Source organism: Myxine glutinosa, chromosome 13 (genome assembly GCF_964187855.1).
Source record: "Myxine glutinosa chromosome 13, kmMyxGlut1.1, whole genome shotgun sequence".
Lineage (NCBI taxonomy): Eukaryota > Metazoa > Chordata > Myxini > Myxiniformes > Myxinidae > Myxine > Myxine glutinosa.
The window spans coordinates 87,314,813-87,342,172 of NC_136273.1; the positions used below are offsets into that span (position 1 = coordinate 87,314,813).

Below are 27,360 nucleotides of genomic sequence, written 5' to 3' on the forward strand. Positions count from 1 at the left end.
GATTCTGATTGTGAAATGTTGAAATAATTTAATGATGGAACAATTTCCATCATTAGGAGATGGAAAGAATATGGAACTACCCAGACTCTTCCTAAAACTGGTCATCCGACCAAACAAAGCAACTGAGAAGAAGGACCTTTGTCAGGGAGGTGACCAATAACCCAATGACCACTCTGACAGAACTACAGAGTTCCTTGGCTGAGATGGGAGAACCTGCCAGAAGGACAGCAGTTTCTGCAGCCATTCACAAATCTAGGCTTTATGGGAGACTGGGAGAGTAACTAGACGGGAGCCACTCTTGAGAAAAAGGCACATGACAGCACACCTAGAGTTTGCAAAAAAGCACGTGAAAGACGAAGAACATGAGACAAAATATTCAGTGGTTTGATGCGATGAAATGTGAACTCTTTGGCCTGAATGCAAAGCGCTACATCTGGCGGAAACCGAGCACAGATCATCACCCATATAACACCATCCCTACCATAGAAGTATGGTGGTGGCAGCATCATGCTATGGGGATGCTTTTCACTGGCAGGGACTGGGAGACTTGTAAGGATAGAAGGAACAATGAATGAAGCCAGATATAGACAAATAATTGAGGAGAACCTGCTTCAGAGTGCAAAAGACCTCAGACTGCAGTGAAGATTTATGTTCCAACAGGACAATGACCTCAGGCATACAGCCAAAGCAACATTGGAATGGTCCTTGAGTGGCCCAGCAAAAGCCCCGACTTAAATCCCTTTGAGAATCTATGGAAAGACTTGAATATTTCTGTTCATCAATGTTCCCCATCCAACTTGACAGAGCTTGAGGAAATCTCTAAGGTAGAATGAGAGAAACTCCCCAAATCCAGATGTGCAAAGCTGATACAGACGTACCCAAGTAGACTTGAAGCTGTAATCGCTGCCAAAGGCGCTCTACAAAGTATTGACTAAGGGGGTTGAATGCTTAGGTAAACTAGAACGCCACTCAATAGAGCGCATACTCCCACCGTGGGTCAAGTTGGAATAATACGTTTTGTTTAACATCCCCTCTCCCCAAAACAATAAATGAAAAAGAAAGTAGGCCCTAACTGTCAGAGAATTAATTTTGATATATCTCGGAATTAGAGGAGAAAAACATCATTTAAGAATAAGAATAAAAGCTTTAATGCAGTAAAACAAAAAAAAATTCCCCCAAAAATTCCTGGATCCGGAATAATATCCTGAGCTTCACCAAAAACTAATCAATTCTTCCTTATCCCAAGGGAAATCATCCCACCAACTTTCATCCAAATCCGTTGAGAACTTTTCCAGATATCTTGTTCACACACACACACACACACACACACACACACACACACACACACACACACACACACAATCGAATGCATTACTCCCTGGGGGGAGTAATTAGATGTTTCTGTACTCTATTTCCTACAAATTTGTAAAACTTTCTGAAAAGATGTTTTCAATTTGTCATCATGGGATATTTTGTGTAGATCAGTGACAAACAAGATCTCAATTTAATCCATTTTAAATTCAGGCTGTAACACAACAAAATGTGAAAAAGTCAAGGGGTGTGAATACTTTCTGAAGGCACTGTACAAGTAACATCAACACAGGAGGAGGTGCCATTATGTCCATAAAGCCTGCACAATCGTGACAACATCCTCGTAGTCCCTCGGCCCCCATCACCACTACGTCCAGATACCTATTCAACTACATTTTAAAACTATCCACTCACTCTACTGTTACTACCTTTGCAGGAAGACCATTCCATGCATTCATCACTCTGAGTGAAATAATGCATGGACTTGGAAGAAAGGACATGGGGAAGCATGAGAGCAAGGGGGGGGGGGGGGGGGGGAGGAGAGGACGTGAGGTGAACAAGCTGTATGCAGGTGCAAACTGCCATTCACAGAAGTGGAATGGAAAAATGGGGAAGAAGCAGAAATGGAACAAAAAAAAAAGAAGAATAGGGTGAGGAAGTGTGAGAAAACCTGATAACCTGGAAAGACGTGAGCTTGGGGAGGGTAAATGAGGCTACAAAAGATCATGTGTATGGATGGAGGATAAATTTAGTTGATAAACCGTTTGATAGATTAGGCCTTTAATCTGAACTGTGGACATTACACTGGCTTCAAAAGGGCACAGGCCCAAATTGCATGTGTGTTATCAATTTGTGCGTCATGTCATCATTTTCACGCTTACCGCAATTACTATACCAGCCTATAGAGCTAGAATGATGTCTTCGCATATGAACAGGTTTGTCTTGACTTGTTAGAGTGTGTCAATATACTACGTGGTGTTTCCATCACCAAGTTGTCAATTCACAATCAATAATCCAGTTTACCAACTGCATATGCGTGAGATGACCTCGTACGATGGCCTAGAGGTTTGTGCACTTGTGACCGAGTTGTCTGCTAGTGGACATTAAAGATCCCACAGTCAGTGTCTTTCTTGAAGAGGAGAGGAGTTGTCACTGACACCCTAAACAAATTAGAAATTCCTGCCCAAACCTTCAGAAGGTGCTGTCATTGGCAAGTCACACTCCCAGCAATGATGTGAAACCATCAGCCACGTGCTGCTCAATCACGAATTACCAATCTGCTTGAGGATGCATCATACGTCCCCTCAAGCAGACGCAAAAGGTAATCTGTGTTATTGCGTGAATTGATGATACTAGGGCATGCCCGTACGTGGGTGCCCGTTCCTTGCCAAAAAAAAAAAAAAACGCTACCCGTACGCTCTACCCCGCCCGTACGCCCGTACGCCCGTAAACAAAAAAAACAACGCTCTTCGCTTCCGCCCTTCGCTCTGGGAGAAATAATGCGCATAAGAAATCGAGAAATTATTATTTTCTCCGGAAGAAATCGAATTACGAACCGTAATGGCGCACGCGCTCGGCTCGGCTCGCAACAACGCGTTCTGTGATTGGCTGCCGGAAGTGAAGTCTTCACTGTCCGGAAGGTCGCAAATCGCAGTTACGATGAATCGCAAATTAGTTTTATTTAGTTTGAAAACATAGTTTAACGGCAACATAGTTTGCCAACGTGAAATAAATGAATACGCTCTCAAATGTGCCGTCCGAGGCAGAGTCTGTTCGGCACGTTCGGCACACGTGATAGCTCGCTGCTCTCTGATTGGTTGAATCGTTTTTTGGACATAGCTCGGTAACTACTTGTCCGATTAATATGAAACCTTGAAAAGGCACATCCTCGGGTCCCCAGCAATATACCTGGCAAGTTTAAAGTATATCGGACCCGTGGTTGTCGAGAAACAGCGGTCACAGACATACAGACATACAAACATACAAACATACATACATACATACATACATACATACATACATACATACATACATACACACAGAGATTACTGGAATTATAGATAGATGGTGATGAAAACTTAACGTTGTTCAAAATATTAATCTCAGAACATTCTCCTTTAACCCATGATGTCCCATGATCTTCCATCCCACATGCCATAGACCCTGGCAGCACTCACCAGGAACACCATGAATCTGCTACCTTCCAGCCTCGCCCCCACACTGTCACGTGGGGGTGGTGCCACATCAGATGAGGTGAACAGGCGGATTGAACTGGCTATCGACATACGGAGTGGAGATAAACTGCGTCAGGAGCACATCCAGCGCTTTACTCTGGCCTTCAAGGAACCCACAGTTGAACTAAAGGCAAGAAAGCAATTTTTGGATCATCTGCAGACCATGTGCCAAGATTAATTAATCACATTTTTGACAGATATTAATTATCTTGTTTGTGTTTTTTTTGTAATTAACCTTAATAATAATAAATATATATATATTTTTTTACAAATTAATTTAATTAATTTTTTTATTTTAATTAATTATTTACATTTTTTTAAATTATTTTTTAAATTAACCATAATTATTGACATCAAGACATTGCAAGGATACAAGGGGGGTATTGTTTTGATTTATTGTTGGCCAGTATTCTTGATATCAATCAGTCATTCAAGAGAATGATGGAGAATTGCTGAGTCATTCAGTGGTGTTGCCAAGAGAAGCTGAATGACTAAATCGAGTTTCTTGTAGTTGGGTAGATCCATAATCAAAGCTGAAGGCACCACCATCCAGTAAAGCTGCCCAGGAGGCAAGTTTCAGGTGAAATGTCTCAACCTTGGAGTCTTCTTCTTTGTCCGTATGCAGCACAAGGCTGCGGGGTCGCATCATTGGCTGAGGACGTGCTTGCGCTGCTGATCCAATGCCCTTTGCTGGCTTGAGCAAGAATTTTGAATTTGACCAGGATGCCGGCGATAGCTTGTCTACTTTTCGCGAAAGACACCATGGGATCTTTAATGCCCACCAATAAATGCTGTCAGATGGGACGCCTGCTTAATGTCCAACTGAGGGACAGCACACACATTGACGAATCATGCTGCATGTGAAACATTGGACCACCTTTAGATGCCATTTTTCCCCGCAGAGCAGGGGTTGGTCTTTTTCTGGCACCGTGGTCCCCTTTTTTGAAGCAATGTTTTATGGCCGGATGCCCTTCCTGGCACCAACCCTGTTCTTCGCCTCTTGCGACACACAGGGAATTACCAGCAAGCTGGGACTCAATTTGCCGACCTCGGAAGGATGACAGGCAGAGTCAACCCCCCTGGCGTTAATTCAGCAATCGACAGGGATTCTAACCCAGGATTCTAGGATCCCAAGCTGGCACCCTAACCGCTCAGCCAACACCAGGCGTTGTATGTGAAACACTGGAATGGCAGTTTATAACTGGGCTGGGATTCTAACCTAGGCTGAACAACTTGGAGGCAAGCGTGCGTACCTCTTAGCCGTCCTATCGGCCCTAACCTTGGAGTAGTCGCCTCTGGTATTGTGCAGACATCCTGTGGCCAGGTATGAAGTATCTTCCCAAAGTGGGGGATAGAGTGGTGGTGGTATCACCTGGCTGCAAAATACCTTGCGTGTTACATTGGGTGTGGATTTGCATGTGACTTGTCTGCTAGGTCACTTTACTAGCCTCCGTTTTCATAACGTTAATCCTTATTTTGTTCGCCGGTATATTCTAGGCTGAAAAAGAATCATTTGCAGAGTTTATACAGGGAGGAAAGTTTCAGTGGGTTAGAGCGCTGTTGGATTGGCAAACGGAGCTGTTCTGGTCACAGAGATAACTTTGGCTAAATCCATTTCAAAGCGATCCGTGGAAGGCCCCCAAGTGTTGCTTTGGAATGACGAATTAAAACAATGTGATAATTTATACAGGTATCCGGAAGATTGCAAAAAAGCAACTTATTGCGGAAGGCGAAATAACCTAAAACGAATGGGATGCATGAATGGTGAGGGATTTCGCAAATGAGGCAAGAAATGATGGAGTTTTTCACCTTAGCATCATAATTCAGATTTCACACATTCTTTGTAAATTGCACATTCTGTGCACACACTTCCCTGTAAAATCCACACTGCACACTGTGTCCTGGAGATGTTTGACAGGTGTGAAAGGGATAAGAATTTAAGCATCTATAGGATTGTGATATAATAGATCATAGCAAAAACGGTTCTCCGTAGAGCGCACACCTACATCAGCCTCAACAGTTTACGTTTTGTATCCCACTGATAGGCCTCAACCAAAATCGAATTGGTTTTTCTTGTCACTTACCCTACTCATCGACCAAGTTTTGTCTGAATCCTTCTGCAACTTCTTGAAATATTTTGCTGTATATCGTTTTTGGCCCAAGCAAGCACTCAGGCGAAGAATCACTTAAAAAATTCTAGTATCTCTATCTGGATCTTCACCAAAATCGAATAACTTAGACCTTGTCACACAACCAGACTGTCCACTAAGTTTCATCTGAATCCGTCCATAACTTTTTGAGATATCTTGCTCACAAACAGACAGACAGATAGGAGTGAAAACATAACTTCCGTCCTCCTTCGGTGGCAAAGGTAATAACCCAGAATAATAATAACAACAACCCAGAGCCCGTTCATCGTGATTGAATTTTTATTGTTATTCCTTATTATTATAACAACAACAACACCATGCATTTTAAGGCCATTTTCCCTGCTAGAGCGGGGGTTAGCCTTGCGGTCCCCATGACAATCTTCTCCATTTTGCCCTATTTTCTGCATCTCTCCTTGTTAACCCCCTTGCCCGCATTTCTTCTTCCACCATCTTTAGCCAAGTCTTTCTCGGTCTTCCCCGTCCTCTACTTCCTTCTACATTCATTTCCATCACTCTTCTCAACCAGTCACTTTCATCCTTCCTCAACACATGACCAAACCATCTCAACCTGTTCCTCTTCACAGCATCAATCACAGGCTCTATTCCCATCATCTTTCGCAATTCATCATTTGTCTTCCTCTCTCTCAACGATACTCCGCGCATCCACCGAACCATTCGCATTTCCACCCTTTCCAGCCTTCGTTGCTGCTCTACATTCATTACCCATGTCTCGCTCCCATAAATCAAAACACTTCTCACACATGCAGCATACACTTTTCCCTTCAGCTTCAACGACACTCCCCTCCTCATCAGCACGCCACTCAGTTCCCGAAACTTCTTCCATGCACATCTCACTCTTGCAACCGTTGCCGAGTCTGATCCACCTTCTCCATTCAGCATGTCTCCGAGGTAGCAAAATGTTTTCACACCTTCCAGCTTCACGCCGTCTCCAAGATCCAACTCAACATTTCCTCCATCTGCAGCTCCCTCTGTGCACAGCTTACATTTGAATGTAGCTGCCACACTGGTTAATGGCCCTCTCAGACCACTGCATTTTTGATGAACCCACTCAGCGCACATTGTACATTGAATGGAGTTCATTCCGACACCCTTCCTGCACACAGCACATGGCGACTTCCCAGTTCTTTCCACCTCACCACATGCTTTACCACTTGCCATCAACTTCGTCTTTCCGATATTCACCTTCAGACCTTTTGTCTCCATACATTCCTTCCACTTGCTCATCTTTTCCTTCAGTCCATCCATACTTTCCGCAATCAACACCAGATCATCTGCATACAACAACTCCCACGGTAAACCCTCCTTTACGTTCTGAGCAAGCACCTCCATCACAGCTACAAATAGTAGTGGACTTAGTACCGACCCCTGATGCACTCCCACCTTCACCTCAAACTCACCACTGTTCCCATCCTTCGTCCTTACAGCTGTGCATGCTCTTTTGTACATTGCCATCACTACTCTGACCAACCATTCCTCCACTCCTAACTTCCTCAATGCCCATGTCAATACTTCGCGTGGAACCCTATCGAATGCTTTCTCCAGATCAACAAACCCAAGAAACAACTTCTTCCTCTTCTCCATGTACTTCTCCTGCAACTGCCTCACAATGAAAAGCGCGTCTGTCGTTCCTCTTCCTGGCATAAATCCAAACTGCATTTCGTCAATCTTCACCTTCTTCCTTATCCTCCTCTCCAACACCCTTTCCAATACCTTCATTCCATGTTCCAATAACTTTATCGCTCGGTACGAGCCACACTCCAGAGGGTCACCTTTCCCCTTGTATAGAGGGACGAGGGTACTCAGTTCCCAATCCACTGGAATGCGGCCTTCTTTCACCACCAGATTACAGATCTCTGTCATTCTCTTAACACCCCAACTTCCTGCTGCCTTCAACATATCTCCCACAACTCCCGTCCGCCCTCCCACTTTTCTACTCTTCATTGCTTTTATCGCTTCCTCAACTTCCTTGTCAGTTATCTTCTATGCCGGTCCTAAAACAGGGTTACCCTCTATGTTGCCATCCCATTCATTCTCTGTATTCAACAGCATTTCCATATATCTTTTCCATCTTCGTTTAATTCCATCTCGGTCCACAACGATTTGTCCCACTTCATCCTTCAAGCAACTCACCCCCATCACATCACTCACACCTCTCTTTCGCTATCTGCTTTGCAATCCTGAATACCGCTCTCTGACCCTCTTCCTTATTATATTCCTTATGCATAATGCATAAGCTTGCATTAATTCATACCAGGGCTGTAACTGACGGTAGACTTTTGTGGAGGCCTCAAAAACTTTTAGATAGGCTAATCAGATACTTTCAAAGGCTTGAAAAATCTAGTAATACTCAAAATGTGTTTCTGAATGAATAGCTCTCGTTCATGAAAAGAGCATAACGAGACTAGAATAGACTTTATTGATAATACAAAGCAAAAAGGAAAATATATGTGTAGGCTCTGAAATTTTGGGTAGGCCTGGCTACCTAGAGTTTCGGCCGTGATTGGCATGTTGGAAAAATGAAAATGGGCGAGAGAGTTGAAAATGCCAAATGTTTTACGGGTTCAAAACCTTAAAAGAAACAGAGTTGGGGAAAGTTGAGGAATCGGGTGAGAAGGAAAGAAGGAGGAAAAGTAAAAGAAGAGGAAGACGTCAGGGAAAAGAGCCCCCAGGCCAATTACCAAGCACGACAATTCACAAAACAAGGGGAAGCATTGGTCCATTGAGTTTGCGCAAAAATCTTATTAACACTAATTTTACACAAAGCATGACTTAAAAATATACAAGTACAGAAACATTCAAAGTACACCACCCCCATGCCAAATAAATAAATATCCTCCAGCGCGGCATTGCCGGGGTGCCTTCTGTATTGCCGGGGCGCATAGCGACTGTATTTGGAGGGAAAGGTGTACAATATAATTGATTAGTTAATTGCATAATTAAAATCAATAAACACTGATCATACAATATTTTCTTAATCAATTGGCTAATTGCATAACTAAACCACTCGTGCTTCATCCGAAGCTGTAACTTTTTGAAAATTAATTAAATAAGTCATTAATCGAAAAAATTAATTAATGTACACTGTCATGTCCAAATATCAGCTTCCTAGCTCAAAAGGTGCCTGAGATATTGCCCAGATGAGAAAGGAAATAAATAAGTACTTAATTAATCGATAATAATTAAGTAACTAATCAATTAATTGATTAATCCCCAAAAAAAATTGTTTGATTTAGGGGGGACAAAAATATTGTCCCCCCTAAATCACTACGCTCCTGGCCTAGTGACCCCATAATTTAATAAGTTCATGTTTACATCATTATACATACCTAAACAAAGTTTGATTTGAATCCCTTCAGCTGTTCTCAAGTTATCACCTTTTTTACCTGACATGACCTCTGATATTTGACCTCTTGATGCCATATTCTAATCATTTAATTTTTGCATCAAGTATACTTATACCAAATTTGTTCAAAATCCCATCACTGGTTCACAAGTTGGCATGGCAACATAATGTTTATTTAACATGACCTCTGACCTTTGAACTCTTGATGCCAGAATCCAATCAGTTCATCTTTGTATCATATATACTTATACTAAATTTGTTCAAAATCCAATCAATGGTTCACGAGTTGGTGAAGCAACATAATTTTTACTTAACATGACCTCTGAACTTTGGCCTTTGACCTCGTGACCCAAAAATCTAATCAGTTCATCTTTACCTCATTATACGTACCTGTACCAAGTTTGACTAAGATCCCTTTCGCCGTTCTCAAGTTATCGCGGTAACAAAAACCTATCACGGACGGACGGACGGACGGACAACCCGAAAACATAATGCCTCCGGTGACTTTGGCAGTGGAGGTATAAAAAGATGTACCAGAAATTATTTGAAATAGTTATTTAATAAACTTTCATCCCACAATAGTACTATGTATATTTGTCACCAGAGCTGGCCCTAGATCAAATGACACCTCAAGCATCTGTCGCCAGGAGCAGCCCTCGGCGTCTTCGGCGAACCCTCTCCTTTTGTTCAACTTTAGAATAACTTATGAGGGGGTAGCAGGCACTAGTGAGGTGGTTTGGGTAAGTTTACTCTGAGGCTTAAAAAAAAATAGATACAGGATATTGGGTAAGTGACTGAAAGCAAAGTGTTGTGGGATAATGTTGTCTGGGATTTTCTCCCAACATTGGGAAATGGAATATAAATTATGAGCAGAGTGATAGATCTCAACCAATGGTTGGAAGAATAGTGTAGGAACTAGGGAGAAAGGTTTTGCATTTAAGATGTAATGGGAATCATTTTGGGTGAGAAGGGAGTGTTTCCTGAATGATGGACATATGCAAAATAGAAAGGGGGCAGCAAGGTTTACAGTGGGTATTGATGAAGGAACTCAGGCTTTTTAAAGCTAGAGATAGATGGAAAGGCTATAAAGGAAGGATGACGTATGGTACTTGTGATTGGTAATGCCAGGCAGGAAATATCATTTCAGAAAGGGAAAGTTAAACATTCTATACCAATGCCAGGAGTTTAAATAATAAGATGGAAGAGCTTGAGTCCAAGGTAGATATAGGGAGGAGTACGACATAGTTACAGGAAGTGAGACATGATTTAATGAGGAGAGTAACTGGAAGACAGGATTAGAAGGACACAAGGTGTACCGGTGTGATAAGAAGGGGAAAATAGGAGGAGGTGTATCAATCTGGTTAAAATACAGCATTGCATTGAAAGGGGTGGCATTAATGAGGGAATTAATGCAGAGGATTATGTATGTGCAGAGATCAGGGATTGTAAAAACAGTAAGATACTAATAGGATGGTTTTATCGGGCTCCTGGTGTGAGGGAAGAGGAGGAAGGAGGAGTACATTAATAATTCAGAAGGGCATGTGGTGAGGGAAGAGTATTGATTATGGGGAATTTTAACTTGTCAGAGATACTGTAGATTGGGTCCTGGAACACTGAACCAGGAAAGGGCAGAGCAGATAGGATTTCCTAGATCTAGTCCAGGATTGCTTCATAACAGTTTGTAGATAGGCCCACAAGGATGGGTGCAGTGCAAGACCTTTCAAGTGACGATCCCAATATGGTGGAGGAAGTGGACGTAGGGGAGTATTTAGGATCAATTGACCATAGCATAGTGTTATTGCAAGGATTGTGTTAAGAGTTTGAGTTCAGGATAGCAGAGTAAGGCTATTAGGTTTCAGTAAGGCAAACCGTGAGGGTAGGAGTAGAGAGTTGGGTCATATAGATTGGGAGAGGCTAACGAGCACAATCCACGTCAGAGAAATGGGAAACCTTCAAGGAGCAAATGTGTAGAGTGCAGAGTAAGTACATTCCAATTAGGTGTAAAACTAGAGGCATAAAGAGGCCGGGGTGATTGAGTAGTCAGATAAGGAATGCTATTAGGGATAAGAAGAAGGTGTTTATTTGGAATGAAGTAACAGTACTGGAGTTAGATTTATATCAGTATAGGTGTAAGCAGAGGCAAATTAAGAAAATAACTCAGCAAGCCAAAAGAGTCAAGACAGTATCCTCAGCACCAGGACATTTCCTCTCAGGAGATGGCCCAAACGATCTTTTATTCCACTGCGTTCAATAAATGATACAACTTTACCGTTCCCCAAGGATCGTTCGATTGGGCCAAAATCGACAGCAAACACATGGAAAACAGATTCCTCTAACACGTTTTCTTACCTTTTAGAGTATTTATTTTGTAAAGTAGGAAGGCCAGCAATGATCACTCTCCACCAGGCCTCCTGCTCTGCCCTCCATCCTATTCCTTCAGGCCCCCCCAAAACACAGTAATCCCAGCTTGAGTCAATCCCAAACCTCCAGAAAGAACCATTATAATGTCTCCTCACTAAAACTCCTCCATGAACATTTTTTGTACTCCTGTAACACAAGGCTTTTTGATCTCCCTCAAAACCCCGAGGCCTCCTCTTCCTCCTCGTCTCCATGTCTCTCTCTCTCTTCTTTTTCTTCTCCTGGGTGGAGTTCTCGCTTGCCTTGACAGTCCTGCCTACGGGGAGGTCCCAATACAAAGTAAATGCACTTTGGCACTTCTGGGCCCACAGCACACGGTGTCGCCATGGTTGACACACATTGGCCAGAGAGATCGTGATCGGCCTTTCACACACGTGACATATATGTGCCTCTTTCATGGGAAATTCTCACCTATCCCCCGCCACAATCGTGAGGTGTTTACACCCACAAAATTAATGTATAACTTGTCTATAAATTACATATGCTGCTTCCTCTGTGTCATGTGTAACAAACGACCTACTCTTACAGCTCCCTTCTGCATAGCAATCTAAACTACTCAAAACACATGGATCATACTACACTTACCCCAGGCTAGCTATGGACCCCCCCCCCCCCCCCACCTCCACACCCCTTCCACTTAACAATACTTAAATATATCAGGAGGAAGATTGGCAGATGCAATTTAACAAAAAAATATAAGGTGCTCAGGATGGGTAATAAAAATAAGGATTACAATATGCAAGGGGGCAATTTTGGAGAGTGTCACCCAGGAAAAGGATCTGTGGGTGGTAATGTATAGATACTCCAGTGCTGTATTTGGTCAGTTATTTGATTCAATTTGGTGTTGGTGTAGTGCAGGCATGATTGGCCGAATGGCTTCCTGTGTTAATTTTCCTTGTTATAGCCTTGTGCAGGTGCACCCCAAGCCCCTGAGCCTGGCACCCAAGATGGTCACCTGCCCATAAATCCGGTCATGCCTGTTGCACCACAGTGGTTGGAAATAACATACATTTTGAAGATGCAATTTCCATCAATATCTACAAGTTAAAAATAATTGATATGTTACAACTTACAATATATAATCAAAGGCTCATGAAAGAGTGAAGTGACAAGAGGTAAAAAGGCAACAAACTAACACCACCTGCAACTTCAATTCCTGCAAGGGTAGGGTGGCATTGAATAGCCTCACAAAGGCAGTTCCACTAACGGGAGAAACTACAACCAAAGGAGTTGATGTGTGAAGTCTGCCTGGGCTTTCTGAGGTCAACCAAGAGGGGATATCAAAGGAACGCGTGCCTTCTGGAGTTGCTGGGGAGGGTCGGAGGGTTGAGAGAGAGAGAGAGCAGAGGGAGTTAGATCTGCGGAGAGGTCACCGACCTGTCTGCAATGTGAGCCAGTTCCCCTGTTTAGCCACTGAACTAGTTGAAAGGTGTTGGTTACAGGGTGTATCATGGGGGTTATGACGATCATGGCAAATTAAACCTACACTTCAGAAGGAGAGTTTGTGGTGTTAAGTTTTTCAAACCCTTAGAAAGATGATTTCCATACGAGACGTCTCAATTCTTTAAAATGTAACAAGGTTTCCCATGAAAAAACAAAAAAAAGCAAAGATGCATCCAATTTCCAAAGCTAAATGAGCCAATTGGAATTTAATATTCAGACATCTCTTTTTAGTTCGAATAAAAATACATCTCATCAGCGTAAGCAGAAAGTTCACAAGCCCAACGGCAGGCAAACAAGGCTCGTACAATTCTCTAATGATGTCAATCAGGCAGGACACCAAACGTGTACAACCTGCAAGTCTATTTCTAGCAACTCCCACAGAATGGAGACTTTCTTTATTAAATACGTAGTTTCCATTCAAGTAAATCCCAGAAACTTTTGTAGAGGTGAATGTGGGGAGCCATATAAATACCTAGCTGTGCCAGGTCGGTTCCCTGCATTGAGCACGCTCACTTGCTATTTTATTTTTCTTCCCTTCACCCTTTCACGGCTCAACGATTATTGTCCCCCGTCGCACAGCGGAGCGAAAGGGGGACTATGGTTTTCCCCTCCGTCCGTGTGTCCGTCCGTCTGTGCGTGCGTGCGTGTGTGCATGCGTGTTTGCGTGCGTGCAGGCGTGCATAAGCGAAGGACCGCATTCGAATTTGGTGTGTGGGTGCAACCCACGTCAAAATCCAAGATGGCCACCACCATGTATGTCATGCTGCAGATGATCTGGTGTTGATTGCGGAAAGTAAGGAAAGTATGGATGGACTGAAGGAAAAGATGAACACGTGGAAGGAATGTATGGAGACAAAAGGTCTGAAGGTGAATATCGGAAAGACGAAGGTGATGGCAAGTGGTAAAGCATGTGGTGAGGTGGAAAGAACTGGGAAGTGGCCCTGTGCTCTGTGTAGGAAGGGTGTCGGAGTGAACTCCATTCAGTGTACAATGTGCGCTGAGTGGGTTCATCAAAAATGTAGTGGTCTAAGAGGGTCATTTTCCAGTGTGGCAGCTACATTCAAATGTAAGGTGTGCACAGAGGGAGCTGCAGATGGAGGAAATGTTGAGTTGGATCTTGGAGACGGCGTGAAGCTGGAAGGTGTGAAAACATTTTGCTACCTCGGAGACATGCTGAATGGAGAAGGTGGATCAGACTCGGCAACGGTTGCTCGAGTGAGATGTGCATGGAAGAAGTTTCGGGAATTGAGTGGCGTGCTGATGATGAGGGGAGTGTCGTTGAAGCTGAAGGGAAAAGTGTATGCTGCATGTGTGAGAATTGTTATGATTTATGGGAGTGAGACATGGGTAATGAACGTAGAGCAGCAACGAAGGTTGGAAAGGGTGGAAATGCGAATGGTTCGACGGATGTGCGGAGTATCGTTGAGAGAGAGGAAGACAAATGATGAATTGCGAAAGATGATGGGAATAGAGCCTGTGATTGATGCTGTGAAGAGGAACAGGTTGAGATGGTTTGGTCATGTGTTGAGGAAGGATGAAAGTGACTGGTTGAGAAGAGTGATGGAAATGAATGTAGAAGGAAGTAGAAGACGGGGAAGACCGAGAAAGACTTGGCTAAAGATGGTGGAAGAAGAAATGCGGGCAAGGGGGTTAACAAGGAGAGATGCAGAAAATAGGGCAAAATGGAGAAGATTGTCATGGGGACCGCAAGGCTAACCCCCGCTCTAGCAGGGAAAATGGCCTTTAAAATGCATGTTGTTGTTGTTGTTGTTGTATGTATGTCTGATGCCATGTATGTCTGAACCTTGTGAGATGAATATCTTGAAAAATAAGCGAAGTACCAACTTCTAATCTGGTGTGTGGGTGTATCTCGGCATAAGGAAGAACGCTATTGTAAATTGGGTCGCCACGTCAAAATCCAAGATGGCCGCCACCATATATATGTCTGAACTTTGTGAGTGAAATATCTTGAAAAATAAGCAAAGTACCAACTTCTAATCTGGTGTTTGGGTGTATCTAGGCACAAGGAAGAAGGCTATTGAAAATTGGGTCGCCACGTCAAAATCCAAGATGGCCGCCGCCATGTATGTCTGAACCTTGTGAGCGGAATATCTTGAAAAATAAGCGAAGTACCAACTTCTAATCTGGTGTGTGGGTGTATCTAGGCATAAGGAAGAACACCATTGAAAATTGGGCCGCCACGTCAACATCCAAGATGGCCGCCTCCATGTATGTCTGAACCTTGTGAGCGAAATATCATATCATAGCATGTTTTCTGCGTCTTCCACTTTGTCAACTCGCATCACTTCACCGACGGGGGACCTAGGCGTAACGCTTGTTATATTTACAAATAGCCAGGCACACAGAGATCAGTGTCTACCTGTTGTCATGCAAGTGTAAATAATGAAATGTGAGACAGATATCTGAAGAATTCCTTTGATTTACTGATTCAATGAACGTCTGCCTGGGCATCGTCCATCATTGAGGTTTTGATCCTTCGATCCCAGAACCTCTTTGACGAGCAGGTGTAGGGCCTGAGTTGTGTCTGACGGTCATCCAATGTGTGTGTGTGAGATAGATAAATACATAGATAGATAGATGATAGATCTGAATAACAACCACTAATTACACAATGCGACAGACAAAAATTCAAAAAACAAGTCCGACAAAGGTATATTAAAAAAAAAAAATTCCTTCAACTTGGATTATACTTTGAGACAGACCAAAATTCAAAGAACAAATATATATATATATATATATATATATATATATATATATATATATATATATATATATATATATATATATATATATATATATATATATATATATTGTGGATATGAGAATGGTTTTTTTTGTTTGTTGTTGTTGTGTAAATAGTTGTAAAAATATCGCCCTCCTTACTCCAGTGTTGTATAAAGGTCAAAGGGCGTTCCCGTAGTTAATTCCATAAAGCATACACGAAGGACACCATATATCCATGTTTAGTAGTTATATCCTTATTATGTGTATTAGGCTAAGGATTTGTCTTCCATTAATTTGACACTCCATTGCACTGCATTAAATAAAGTAGATCCCTCCGACATGGCATCTTCCAAGTGCCAGGTTTAGCCACTTTGCTGCATTTCATCTGCCGTCCACTTTGCTGCATTTCATCTGCCGTCCACTTTGCTGCATTTCATCTGCCGTCCACTTTGCTGCAATTGCCAACTGCATTTTGGGCGGTTTTCTTCATTCGCCATTGCTGCCCTTTGGCTGGGGCTAGCTTGAATCGCCCCCAAAACCACCATTGGCCACGAGGCAAGGTCGGGGAAGAAGGGCGTGTCTCCACCTCGTCATAGAGGGGAGGAGTGAACCAGCCCTTGCCGACCAACCCAGAACGAGGGGTTGGCTTTAGAGGGCAGAGAGAGAACGTTTGGGGGAGGTTCGCAAAAGGGTCAAGGGTGGGGCTTATATAACCCGAGGCAGAGGCCCCCAGAGAGATTCGAGGAGGGAGGAGATCAGAACACCGAAAAGCCTGGAAGTTGTTGTTGGACTAAGCAAGAGAGGAAGTTGTTGGACTAAGCAAGAGAGGGAGAGGTGAATTAAAAGAGTTGCGCCAAAGGTTCCAAGAAGGAGTTGCGCCAGAGAGGATCCCTGAAAGAGCAGCGGCACGCAGCAGCTTCAGCCACAGCAGCTTCAGCCACAGCAGCTTCGGGGCTTTGACGGCAGTTTCGAGCGGGGCCGCGAAGGAACGGCGGCTGCTAAACGCGCCGATCGAGAAAGGGCGGCGGCTGCTCATCCCCGACCCGACCGTGCTGCGGTTCCAGCTGAACCTTCCGCTCCCTCCAGCCATCCACCTCCTGCCATTCCTGCCATCATCCCCCGTGTAAGTGTGCATGTAGTCTGTCTTTTGTCTTGTCCCTGGGTATAAGTAAGCTTGTATAAGTTAATATTTGCACTGTGTCTCCTTGATTCCTTCTGTCTTTATTTTATTATCCTTCCTTCTCCTTGGTTTCTTTTGGTTGTAAATAGTAAATAAATTATATTTGTATTCCTTACCCTTTGTCTTTCTTCTTCTTCACATCCTTCGCTTTAGTCTTTTCCCCATTGAATATCTGTGGCGCGATTTTTGCCAACGTTCAGGAATCGGGTTAGTCGGGGTAACTGTTAGGGCCGCGGCGCCATCCGCTCGGCAAATCAACATCTTATCCGCGGTCCGTAACAATATATATATATATATATATATATATATATATATAATATATATATATATAATATATATATATATATATATATATATATATATATATATATATATATATATATATATATATATATATATAATTTATATATATATATTGTTACGGTCCGCGGATAAGGATGTTTGCCGAGCGGAGGCACCGCGGCCGAACAGTTACCCCGATTAACCCTTCCCGAACGTTGGCTGGATCGCGCCACAGATATTCAATTTGGAAACCTGTAAAGCGACCGAACGAGAATGAAGAAGAAGAAGAAGTACGGAGGAATAACAGGATTTATTAATTATTTTCACAAGCCAAGGCAAAGAGAGCAGTTGGTTATATACAGAAAATGGAAGGAGCAGACACACAGTGAAATCATTAGCTTACCTATACAAGCTTAATTAATAAACCCCAGGACAACGTGAAAGACAGACGGACGATCACACTTACACGGGGAAATGCAGGCCGGAAGGAATGGCTTGGAGATGGGTGGCTTTTAGAGGCAAGGAAGGTTCAGCGGGTACTGGGCACGGTCGGGCCAGAAGGCACCGCCGTCAAGAAGCCGAGCTTTGGTCCCAAACTGCGCAGGCGAAGTTCCTTTCTCCGTACTGCTGCCTCGTGCGCTCCTTGCGTTGCCCCGGTCCGCTTTTCCTGCAGCGCGGCACGTCTCACGGCGGCTCGGTTACACCTGCTCATCTCCAGCGCATCTCCTGGACCCATCTCTGTAAAAGCTCATCTGCTCGGGGAGCGTCCCGCGGCGGGTTATATAGGCCCCGCCCTTCACCCTTTGCGAACCTCCCCCAAGCGTTCTCTCTCCACCCTCTCAAGCCAAACCCCTCGTTCTGGGTTGGATGAGCGGGGCCGACTTACTCCTCCCCTCTATGACGAGGTGGAGACCCGCCTTTCTTCTTCGGCGTTACCTCGTGCGTAATGGAGTCAAATGCAGCAAAGTGGACGGCAGATGAAAATGCAGCAAAGTGCCTAAAGAGCCAATTGCAGCAAAGTGGCAAACCTGGCACTTGGAAGCTGCCATGGGGCGTCGGAGGGCCTACTCTTATTTAATTCGGTGCAATGAAGAGTCAAACTAGTGGGAAACACATCCTTAGCCTACAGAGAATAAGGGACTAACTATTTAAAAGGATATATCGTGTCCTGTGTGTAGGTTTATGGAATTAACTAAGAGGACGAGCTGCGACCATTCTTTACATTACGAGGGTCAGTTACACACAACAAAACCATACTTTTCACATTCGTTACACTTTCTCAAAATTGTTACACTTCTCAAATTCGTTACACTTCTCAAATCCGTTACTATATATATATATATATATATATATATATATATATATATATATATATATATATATATATATATATATAGTGTATATGTTCCTTGACATATACACTCTATATAGTCACTACACTACATACACTTGACATTGCCAGATGTTCCTTGCCACACCCCATCAAGCCATGCCCACCGATTCCTGGTTGGTTGCCAGGGGCTCTCTTGCTCCACCTTTGATGACGAGGTGGGGCCACGCCCTTCTTCTCCGATCCCGGCCTCGTGGGCAATGGAGTTTTGGCGCGATGTGGAGCCAGCAAACACAGCCCCATGCAACTTACTGGCACTTTTAGGAGGCCATTGGGTATATTGAAAGGGATCTATCTCATTTGATTGATGCAACGTAGAGTCGACTATTGGAAACACAGCCTTACCTGAAACACATACTAATGATATAACTATGAAAAGGGCCTATGATTCGCTACGTGTTTCAATGTGAACTAACTAAGGTGCAATTATTTCAATTAACAGCCAATTAAGGGGAAATGTACACAGGGGTTATTTAACAGGGAATTCACTACTAAATTTACATGTGAAGGTTCTAAAAACCGCAACACAGCACCCTCATTCCTCACGGCACGTCTCGGGCCGAAAAAAAACTTTAACTTAATGTGACACGCAGGTGTAATACCCTCTACTATTAACCTTGCCCTTGAGTGCGACAGTTTTAAAACACAATTAAGTATGTCCCGCCTGCTACGTTGCCTCCTGCCTAACAGATTAGCACCCACAATTAACCGAATTGCGGAATTAATTCTCAAACTACACATGTACGGTGGGGAGCATTATTTACAAGTGACACTATTTGTATTTACAAAACGCAACCCAGGACCTGTCATTTGTTTGGGAGACAAAAGAAAACGAACCCTGTGGGAGGGAGGAAAAGCATGCACTGCATCGATACACCACCCTCACATGCCCGGGGATGCAGAATTTTATTGCCATGCTTCCCCGAGCATGCAAGCACCAAAGCACCAATGAGCACCAATCAGGCAAGCACCAGTCAAGCACCATCCAGTGCTGCATTGCACGCACAATAAAAACAAACTGATGGTCTTGATCTTGCTGCTCCCTCTGCTCCTGCTGGTCCGATGTTCCTTCCAGATGTTGTCTTTCTTCGTGGCTTGCTGCCTATTTACACAATAATAACAAAAAAAGCACAGAACGTGTTCATTTTCATTTATGGCCCACAGGGGCCAACTATGGGTGGTCCACCTGTAGGGCAAAAGGGGCCACCTCACTGTGGTCCGCAAGCCAACTCTTCCCGGGCCATCATGGCCGGTCCCAGCAGAGGGGTCATGCCACAAACGTGTGGTCCATAAGTGTGGTGCTCGGCCACAGAACCGTGGTCCATATGGTGGTGCATGGCCGCATGACGTGTGGTCCATAAAGTGGTGCATCGATCCAGGCAGCTGGCAGCGGGGGCTCGGGCACACAAATGCGGCTCCCGCACGCTCTCCCTCAGTGCCCAGAGAGCACGGTCCATGGGTGGGGAGGAAGACAAAGCAAAGTCAGCGATGGGTAAGGTCACAAGGGTACACATCAACACAAGGCAATGCAGGGGTGAGGTGCACCTGGAGATTGAGCGGAGAAAGCTCGTCCCTAACGTACGTCACCCCCCCCTGTCACCTACTCTACCCTCGCCCCTTACCCCGTATTTACACAACAATTTACAAATTCGTCACTACGTCCTGTCTTCCCCATATCTCCCCTAATTCCAAATTCGTTACAATCCCAATGTCTAACCAAATTTGCCATCATCCAATTCATCATCAATCCCTCTTAAGGAGGAAGAGATGGAATACCAAGCACAATGTCTCACCCACGTCATGATGCGTCTCACATTCCCAAAAACATCTGCACAAAAATATACCATGGCATGGTGTGGAGCACTATCATCACCTCAGGTGAGTGGATGTAGATGGTGCGAGGAGATTCCAATCCTAACTATCCTCAAAATGACTAACACTTTTACTCTACCCGGGGTCTTCCTCTGCAAAACCATTGGCCGTCTTACACTATGCGGTTCTAAAAACCAATTCCCATTGACCAAACTGTGGTGCTCATCAATTTGGGGTCTCACTCCCCCGATTCAACTCCCTGTGCCTTCGCACAATTTCAGGACTGGGTCGTGTGGCTCCCCTAGCAGGTCTACTCACCTGCACACCTCCGCCACTGCAGTTGCCTCCGAGCTTACCTGCTCCTTACCCTAACCTATCTAACTGGGGAAGGCCCTCCCTGGCACTTACCCCCTCGGTGCCCTCTCTGGCACTGGGCTACCCGGGCCCGTCCTCCGGATCCTCGGGCCCCATTCACAACTCTACCGGCTCCCAGAGCCCACCTGCAGCCTCACCTGGCCGACATCCTCACAGTGGCGGACTGGCGGAGTGTCCATTTAACCATTCACACTAACAGGCCACACGCCCAGCCATTTCCACGTCACTAATGCACCCATCCAAACACCATTCTACTACACGCACCACATATGCCAATATCCAACCACAATTTACCTATACCCTCTACCTAACTCTTAAACTACCCTCCCCGGGTATTCGTGATGGGGGTCCATCCTCCCCATCCATTCCCTTCGCACCAACCACTCCACTCCACGTTTTCCACCATATTCACTCCACACCATCCATTCCATACTCCATTTACTCCAGACCAGTTATTCCATTCAACCATTCTCCATACACCTGTTCACTTGCACACCTGTGCTCACACATACCTGGTGGCTCTTGCAGTCTTGCACCCTCCTTTCCTCCCAGGCTTCTTCATTCACTACAATGTCCACACTCACAATACTCTGCTCAATACAACTCACAATCGCTCTTTTCACCATACGCTGCTCCATCACCTCCTTCACACACACACATCTCTCACGAGCAATTCCTCATTTGGACATGCTCACCAGCAAAAACTTCCATACCAATTCCTCATTCAATAAACCACAAACACACTGCATCATCTGATCTAACTACTCCCTTCTGAAACTTGCGCTCCCCGTCTTCCCTTATACTATTGCGCTCCCTCGTTATTATAATCCACTAATCTGCTACGTCCCCTCTACAGGTACAATGTCACTACTTAACCCTACAGTTACCTATTGTCATCCTTCTCTATATCCCTAATCATTTATCCTAATCCGCCCTCGGTGAGCTTGCACTGCCAAACCCCATAAACTATAGCTCATGTGCCCGGGGATGTGAGGGATGGCAGAGTTGCCACTCCTCTACATCGGGCGTCTCCCACTATCAATTTCGCCCATCCAATTCTTCTGCCAATCAAATTTTGCCAATCATCTTACCCATCAAAGTTTCCAATCCAATTTGCCAATCATATACCCTATCCCTACCATCGTCAATTAATCTTTGAGCCTCGGTGCGTCATTACCTTCTCAAAGCGCGGCTTCGCAAAGCCAAGCATTGAAGGCGGGTGGTTTGTCTACCGCGGTTGGGTCCGTCCGGCACTCGGTTCAGGGGAGGTTTACTCGGCCCGAGATTCCAAGGTCCACCTTGGCGCGGAGCCTTTCGGTCTCCCGCCCGATGGCCCAATCTCGCCCGGCCGGAACGCCGCAACCACATGGGGTCGCCGTCCCGACCCTTCTTACCTTCCCTCGCACTGGGCCGCCCTCTCTGCTTAGCAGAGCGCGGGCGCGACCATGCAGGGCGAGGCCTGGTCCGGGTCACGCACGGCGGTTCTTTTGAAACCGCCGTGATTACGACCCCCGCCGGTTCCCGCAGTACCCAAAGCCCGGCACGGACCGAGGGCTCGCGTCGGCTAAACGTCGGTCTAACCGCTGCTCCGTTTAACGTCGATGCTTCACTTGCATGCTCACACCACGTGTTCCATTCCTTATTCACACATCCAGGTGTCTCCATACACTCCGTCATTGCACCTTCTCTTACACACCACCCAGGTACTCTCATTCCGCTCACAGACTTCGTTACACACCTGACCAACGCACACCTCGGCACACACTCGTCATTCGCACACATCATCAACACACCTCCTCGCGCCCACTCCTCGGTCACATCCTCTGTGACAACCATGGGTGTGCACTCTTTTGCACACCCAATCACGCGCTTCACCACCAACTCAGTTGTGCATTCCCACACGCGCTCAACCATTCCAGGTGTGCATTCTTCCATTCCAGGTGTGCATTCTTTCTCACCTGCCACAACCAACTCGTACTCCGTGTCACTCTCACCACCACACTCTGTCGTGCGTTCACTCTCACTCTCGACAGCACACTCCTCCTCGGCGCACACTTTTTCCTCACACACACCTCTGTTCCACACCTTTCTCGCGCACCTTCGTGTGCACTCTCTCCCGGTACATACTCCGTACCACTCATGGGGGTGCATTCTTGCACACACCCGATCACCGCCGCACACCCTGGCTCACAAATACCTTCCGCATTCCCCATAGTTGGACATCCTTGCACACACCCTCCGTCCACGCACTCTGCACCTGTCGCACACCTCACCAGCGGCCTTTCACGATCGCCCGGGTCTAGACCAACACCCAAGCTCACTGAATCTCCCCTCACACCATATACATTCCCGAGCATATTGCCACTCACCTCGGCACCTCTTCTCTTCCGCTCCTCCTCCGCCACCTGCAAACTCTTTATTTGGTCAGTAAGCACATCATCACGCTGTGAGCACAAACCTTGCACCAATTCCATCACCTCCTCCTTTATCTCCTTTTTAGTCTCCCTCTGTCTCTTCTTAATTTCACTTACCCCCTCTTCCACTTCCTCTAATTTTTGTCTGACCTCTTTTATTCCCCGGTGCGCCCCTTCAATTTCTCCCTCGAAGGCCACCTTGGTCGTTTCTATGTGCGTCCTGACTTCCCGTTCTTTTGAAGAGGTGACCTCCATTGCCTCGGTCACCTCTTCTAACCTCTTCGTCAACCCCTCGTGTACCGTCTGACATTCCTTCTTTGTCGCTATCAGTTCTTTTTTTAATCTCTTTTTGTGTCGCTTTCAACCCTCCTATCACCGCCGTGTTCTTTTCCACCTGGTCCCCAAGCTCCTTCTGTCCCACTGTCAGCTGCTCTACTCCCCGCGTCAGGTCTTCTATGCCCCCCTGTAACCAAGCCGTACTGTTCCTCACCTCTTTCTCCATGCGCTCCTCACCCCGCTTTACCTCCTCGCGTACCCCCGCGACCTCTTCGCCCACTCCGCGCCTTATATCCTCCCCCATCTCTCCCATCCCTTTGGTAGATGCTGCCCTCATCTGTTCCAAATCATTCCTTTGGGCATCCAATTTACTTTCCAACCCGATTTTCACCTCCTCTATTTGATTCCCCATCTGCTTAATTTCCCAGGCGGATTGCTCCCCTATTTCCCTCAATTTGCCTTCCATCTTGTCTTCTAGCCCCGTTAACCCATTCTTCACCCCTTTCATGCCGTTGTCTAACCCCTCAAATTTGTTGTCTAAACCCTCAAATTTGTTGCCTAAACCCTCAAATTTGGCTTCTAGCCCCCCCGATTCGATTTCCCATGTCGTTCCTCATTGCTCCAATTTGGCCTCCCAATTGCTCGATTTGGCTTCCCATTTCTGCCCTTGATTTGACCCCCGACTCGGCCATAAGGGCCCTTATTTGCTCGATGAATAGGCCCCAGTCCATCGGTGCCGCGGGCGTGGCTGCCGCAGCCACGTGCGAAGCGCCATTTTGTGCGCCTCTAACCTCGTACGCGAGGCCGCCATCTTGTGCACCTGAAACCTCGTCTAGCACATCCTCATCGCTCTCCTCCTCCCTCTCTCCCAGTTACTCCCTGGGGTCCTGGGTTACCTCCAAACCCTCCTCTTCTACCCCCACCAGCATCCAACCGCCTTGATCATCCATGGCACGACTTTAATATGGAATATTACTACAATTTCGGCCGCTCGTAATTTTGACCAAATTTTTAGACATTTTCTTAAAAATTTGGTTCGGGCCTCAAATCCCACTCCTGACACCAATTGTTACAGATCCGGGGGACGGCACTCCCCTTACCGAGGGGGGTTTAATCCCCTCGTCTTTTTAAGCTGGCCGTCCGACCGGTCCTGGTACTTGTAACGCTCTTTTGCGGGGTGGGATTGATCAGGGTTATTGGTCCAGGTATTAGCCTGAATACCGTTATCAATCCCTCCGCAAAACAGGGAGACAAGTACCGCTCGAATCCCGGACAAGATGGTATTTGCCGAGCGGTTTAGCAATCCGGAATCCGAGCCGTTAGCAATTGACTAAACCCGATTGTAAGCGGTTCTGCCAAAATCGTGCCACAGATATTCAACAGGGAAAACACGAAGACGATCAGACGAGAATGAAACCAAAGTAAGGAGGAACAGGTATTTATTATTAACTACACAAAAACCAAAGGAAGAGAAGAAATAAAAGTAATATACAGGAAAAGAAGACACAGCGCAATGCTTAAACAGGCTTACTTATACCCACAGGACAATACAAACAGACTCACACGAATAGGGAATTGCAGGCAGGAATGACTGGAGGGATGAGAAGGGTCCATGCAGAATGGCAGGGCTGGAAGCGAGCGGCCGCCGACTCCCCGCACTCGGGTTCTCACGGCCGGGCTGCTCGCAGCAGTGCGTCAGAGCTTCATGCGGCAGGGCTGCTCGAAGCAGCGCTTTACCCAGCTTGGTCTCTCCTGCCTTCTTATGCGTCTTTCGGTGCTCCTTGGTCATCCGCTTCTGAAGCTCATCTACCGCCTCTCCTCGCTCATCGCCTGGGGGCCTCGCGCCAAGGGTTTTATAACCACCCCCGTGGAACTTTCTCGAACTTGCCAGATGTTCCTTGCCACACCCCATCAAGCCATGCCCACTGATTCCTGGTTGGTCGCCAGGGGCTCTCTTGCTCCACCTTTGATGACGAGGTGGGGCCACGCCCTTCTTCTCCGATCCCGGCCTCGTGGGCAATGGAGTTTTGGCGCGATGTGGAGCCAGTAAACACAGCCCCATGCAACTTACTGGCACTTTTAGGAGGCCATTGGGTATATTGAAAGGGATCTATCTCATTTGATTGATGCAACGTAGAGTCGACTATTGGAAACACAGCCTTACCTGAAACACATACTAATGATATAACCATGAAAAGGGCCTATGATTTGCTACGTGTTGCAATGTGGACTAACTAAGGTGCAATTATTTCAATTAACAGCCAATTAAGGGGAAATGTACACAGGGGTTATTTACAAGGGAATTTACAACTAAATTTACATGTGAAGGTTCTAAAAACCGCAACAATATTAATAGATAAAGGTGATAGAATGTAACAAATATCATGAAACATTTACATTTTGGAGTCCATTGTATAATTTAAATAAACATAAATGCAAATTTCGCATGTGGAAAAAGTAAGTACACCCCTACATTTATCATGACTTCAAATACCTAAAATTAGAATCAGGTGCACCAGCTCAGGTGCAAATGATTAGAACATCGTTAGAGAGGATCTTGGAGGAACCTGTCTTATTTAAACCTCAGACATTTAGTTTGGTTTGCTCTTTGTTGTTGAAGTGTGCAGTGTCGCCATGCCGAGATCAAAAGAGCTCTCTGAGGCCTTCAGAAAGAAGGCTATAGATGCCTACGAATCTGGGAGGGGATTAAAAAAGATATCCAAACAATTTGAAATCGATCATTCGACTGTCCGGAAGATCATCTACAAGTGGAGAAGATTCCAAACAACTGCCAACTTGTTCAGGCCAGGCCGGCCCAGCAAGTTCAGCCCGAGAGCAGACCGCAAGATGCTGAAAGAAGTCTCGAAGAACCCCAGAATGTCATCACGGGACCTACAGGTAGCTCTTGCAACTGTTGATGACAAAGTGCACGAGTCCACCATTAGAAAGAGGCTGCACAAATTTGATCCTTTGGGAGGTGTGCCAGGAGGAAACCTTTGCTGTCCAGAAAGAACATCAGGGCAAGACTAAAGTTTGCCAATGAACACCTAGGCAAAGACCTGCACTTCTGGAACAATGTGCTCTGGACAGATGAGTCAAAGGTAGAGCTACTTGGCCACAGTACCAGAAGACATGTTTGGCGAAAACCAAAGACAGCATTTCACCACAAGAAGCTGATACCAACTGTAAAGCATGGTGGTGGAAATATTATGGTTTGGGGCAGCTTTGCTGCATCAGGGCCTGGGCAGCTCACCATCATATAATCCACTATGAATTCTTCATTGTACCAGAGGGTGCTTGAGGATAATGTGAGGCCTTCTGTCGGAAAGTTGAAGCTCAACCGAAGGTGGACCTTGCAAAATGACAATGACCCTAAACTTACCAGTTGAAACCATCAAGGAATGGCTGAAAAGAAAGAAATGGAGGGTTCTGGAATGGCCAAGTCAAAGCCCGGATCTAAATCACATTGAGATGTTGTGGGGGGATTTGAAACGAGCTGTGCATGCAATAAACCCCTCAAACATCGCACAGCTGAAAGAATTCTGCATGGAGGAGTGGGAAAAAATTTCTCCCAGTCGATGTCAGAGACTGGTGGACAGTTATAAGAAATGCCTACTTGAGGTTGTTTCTGCCAAAGGGGACAATACCACCTATTCGAGCCAAGGGGTGTACTTACTTTTTCCACATGCGAAATTTGCATTTATGTTTATTTAAATTATACAATGGACTACAAAATGTAAATGTTTCATGATATTTGTTATATTATATCACCTTTATCTATCAATATTGTTGAAATGAAGATCAAATAGCTGTATGTTGAAATATGTTGAAAAAGTCAAAACTTTACATGGGGTGTTCTTACTTTTTCACGTGACTGTATATATTTATATATATATGTATATATATATATATATATATATATATGTATGTATATATATATACAGTGGAACCTCGACTTACGAGTGC

The 27,360-nt window shown here is 45.3% G+C and overlaps 1 protein-coding gene across 1 annotated transcript in view; it reads left to right on the forward strand.

The window, feature by feature from the left end:
* The window catches only part of ADCY8 (adenylate cyclase 8), a 251,177-nt gene that overhangs the window by 98,750 nt on the left and 125,067 nt on the right, over window positions 1–27,360 (forward strand). Inside the window, exon 9 of the mRNA XM_078767033.1 lies at window positions 3,472–3,675. Coding sequence (XP_078623159.1) covers window positions 3,472–3,675 — 204 coding nt within the window. The remainder of the gene's footprint in view (window positions 1–3,471; window positions 3,676–27,360) is intronic.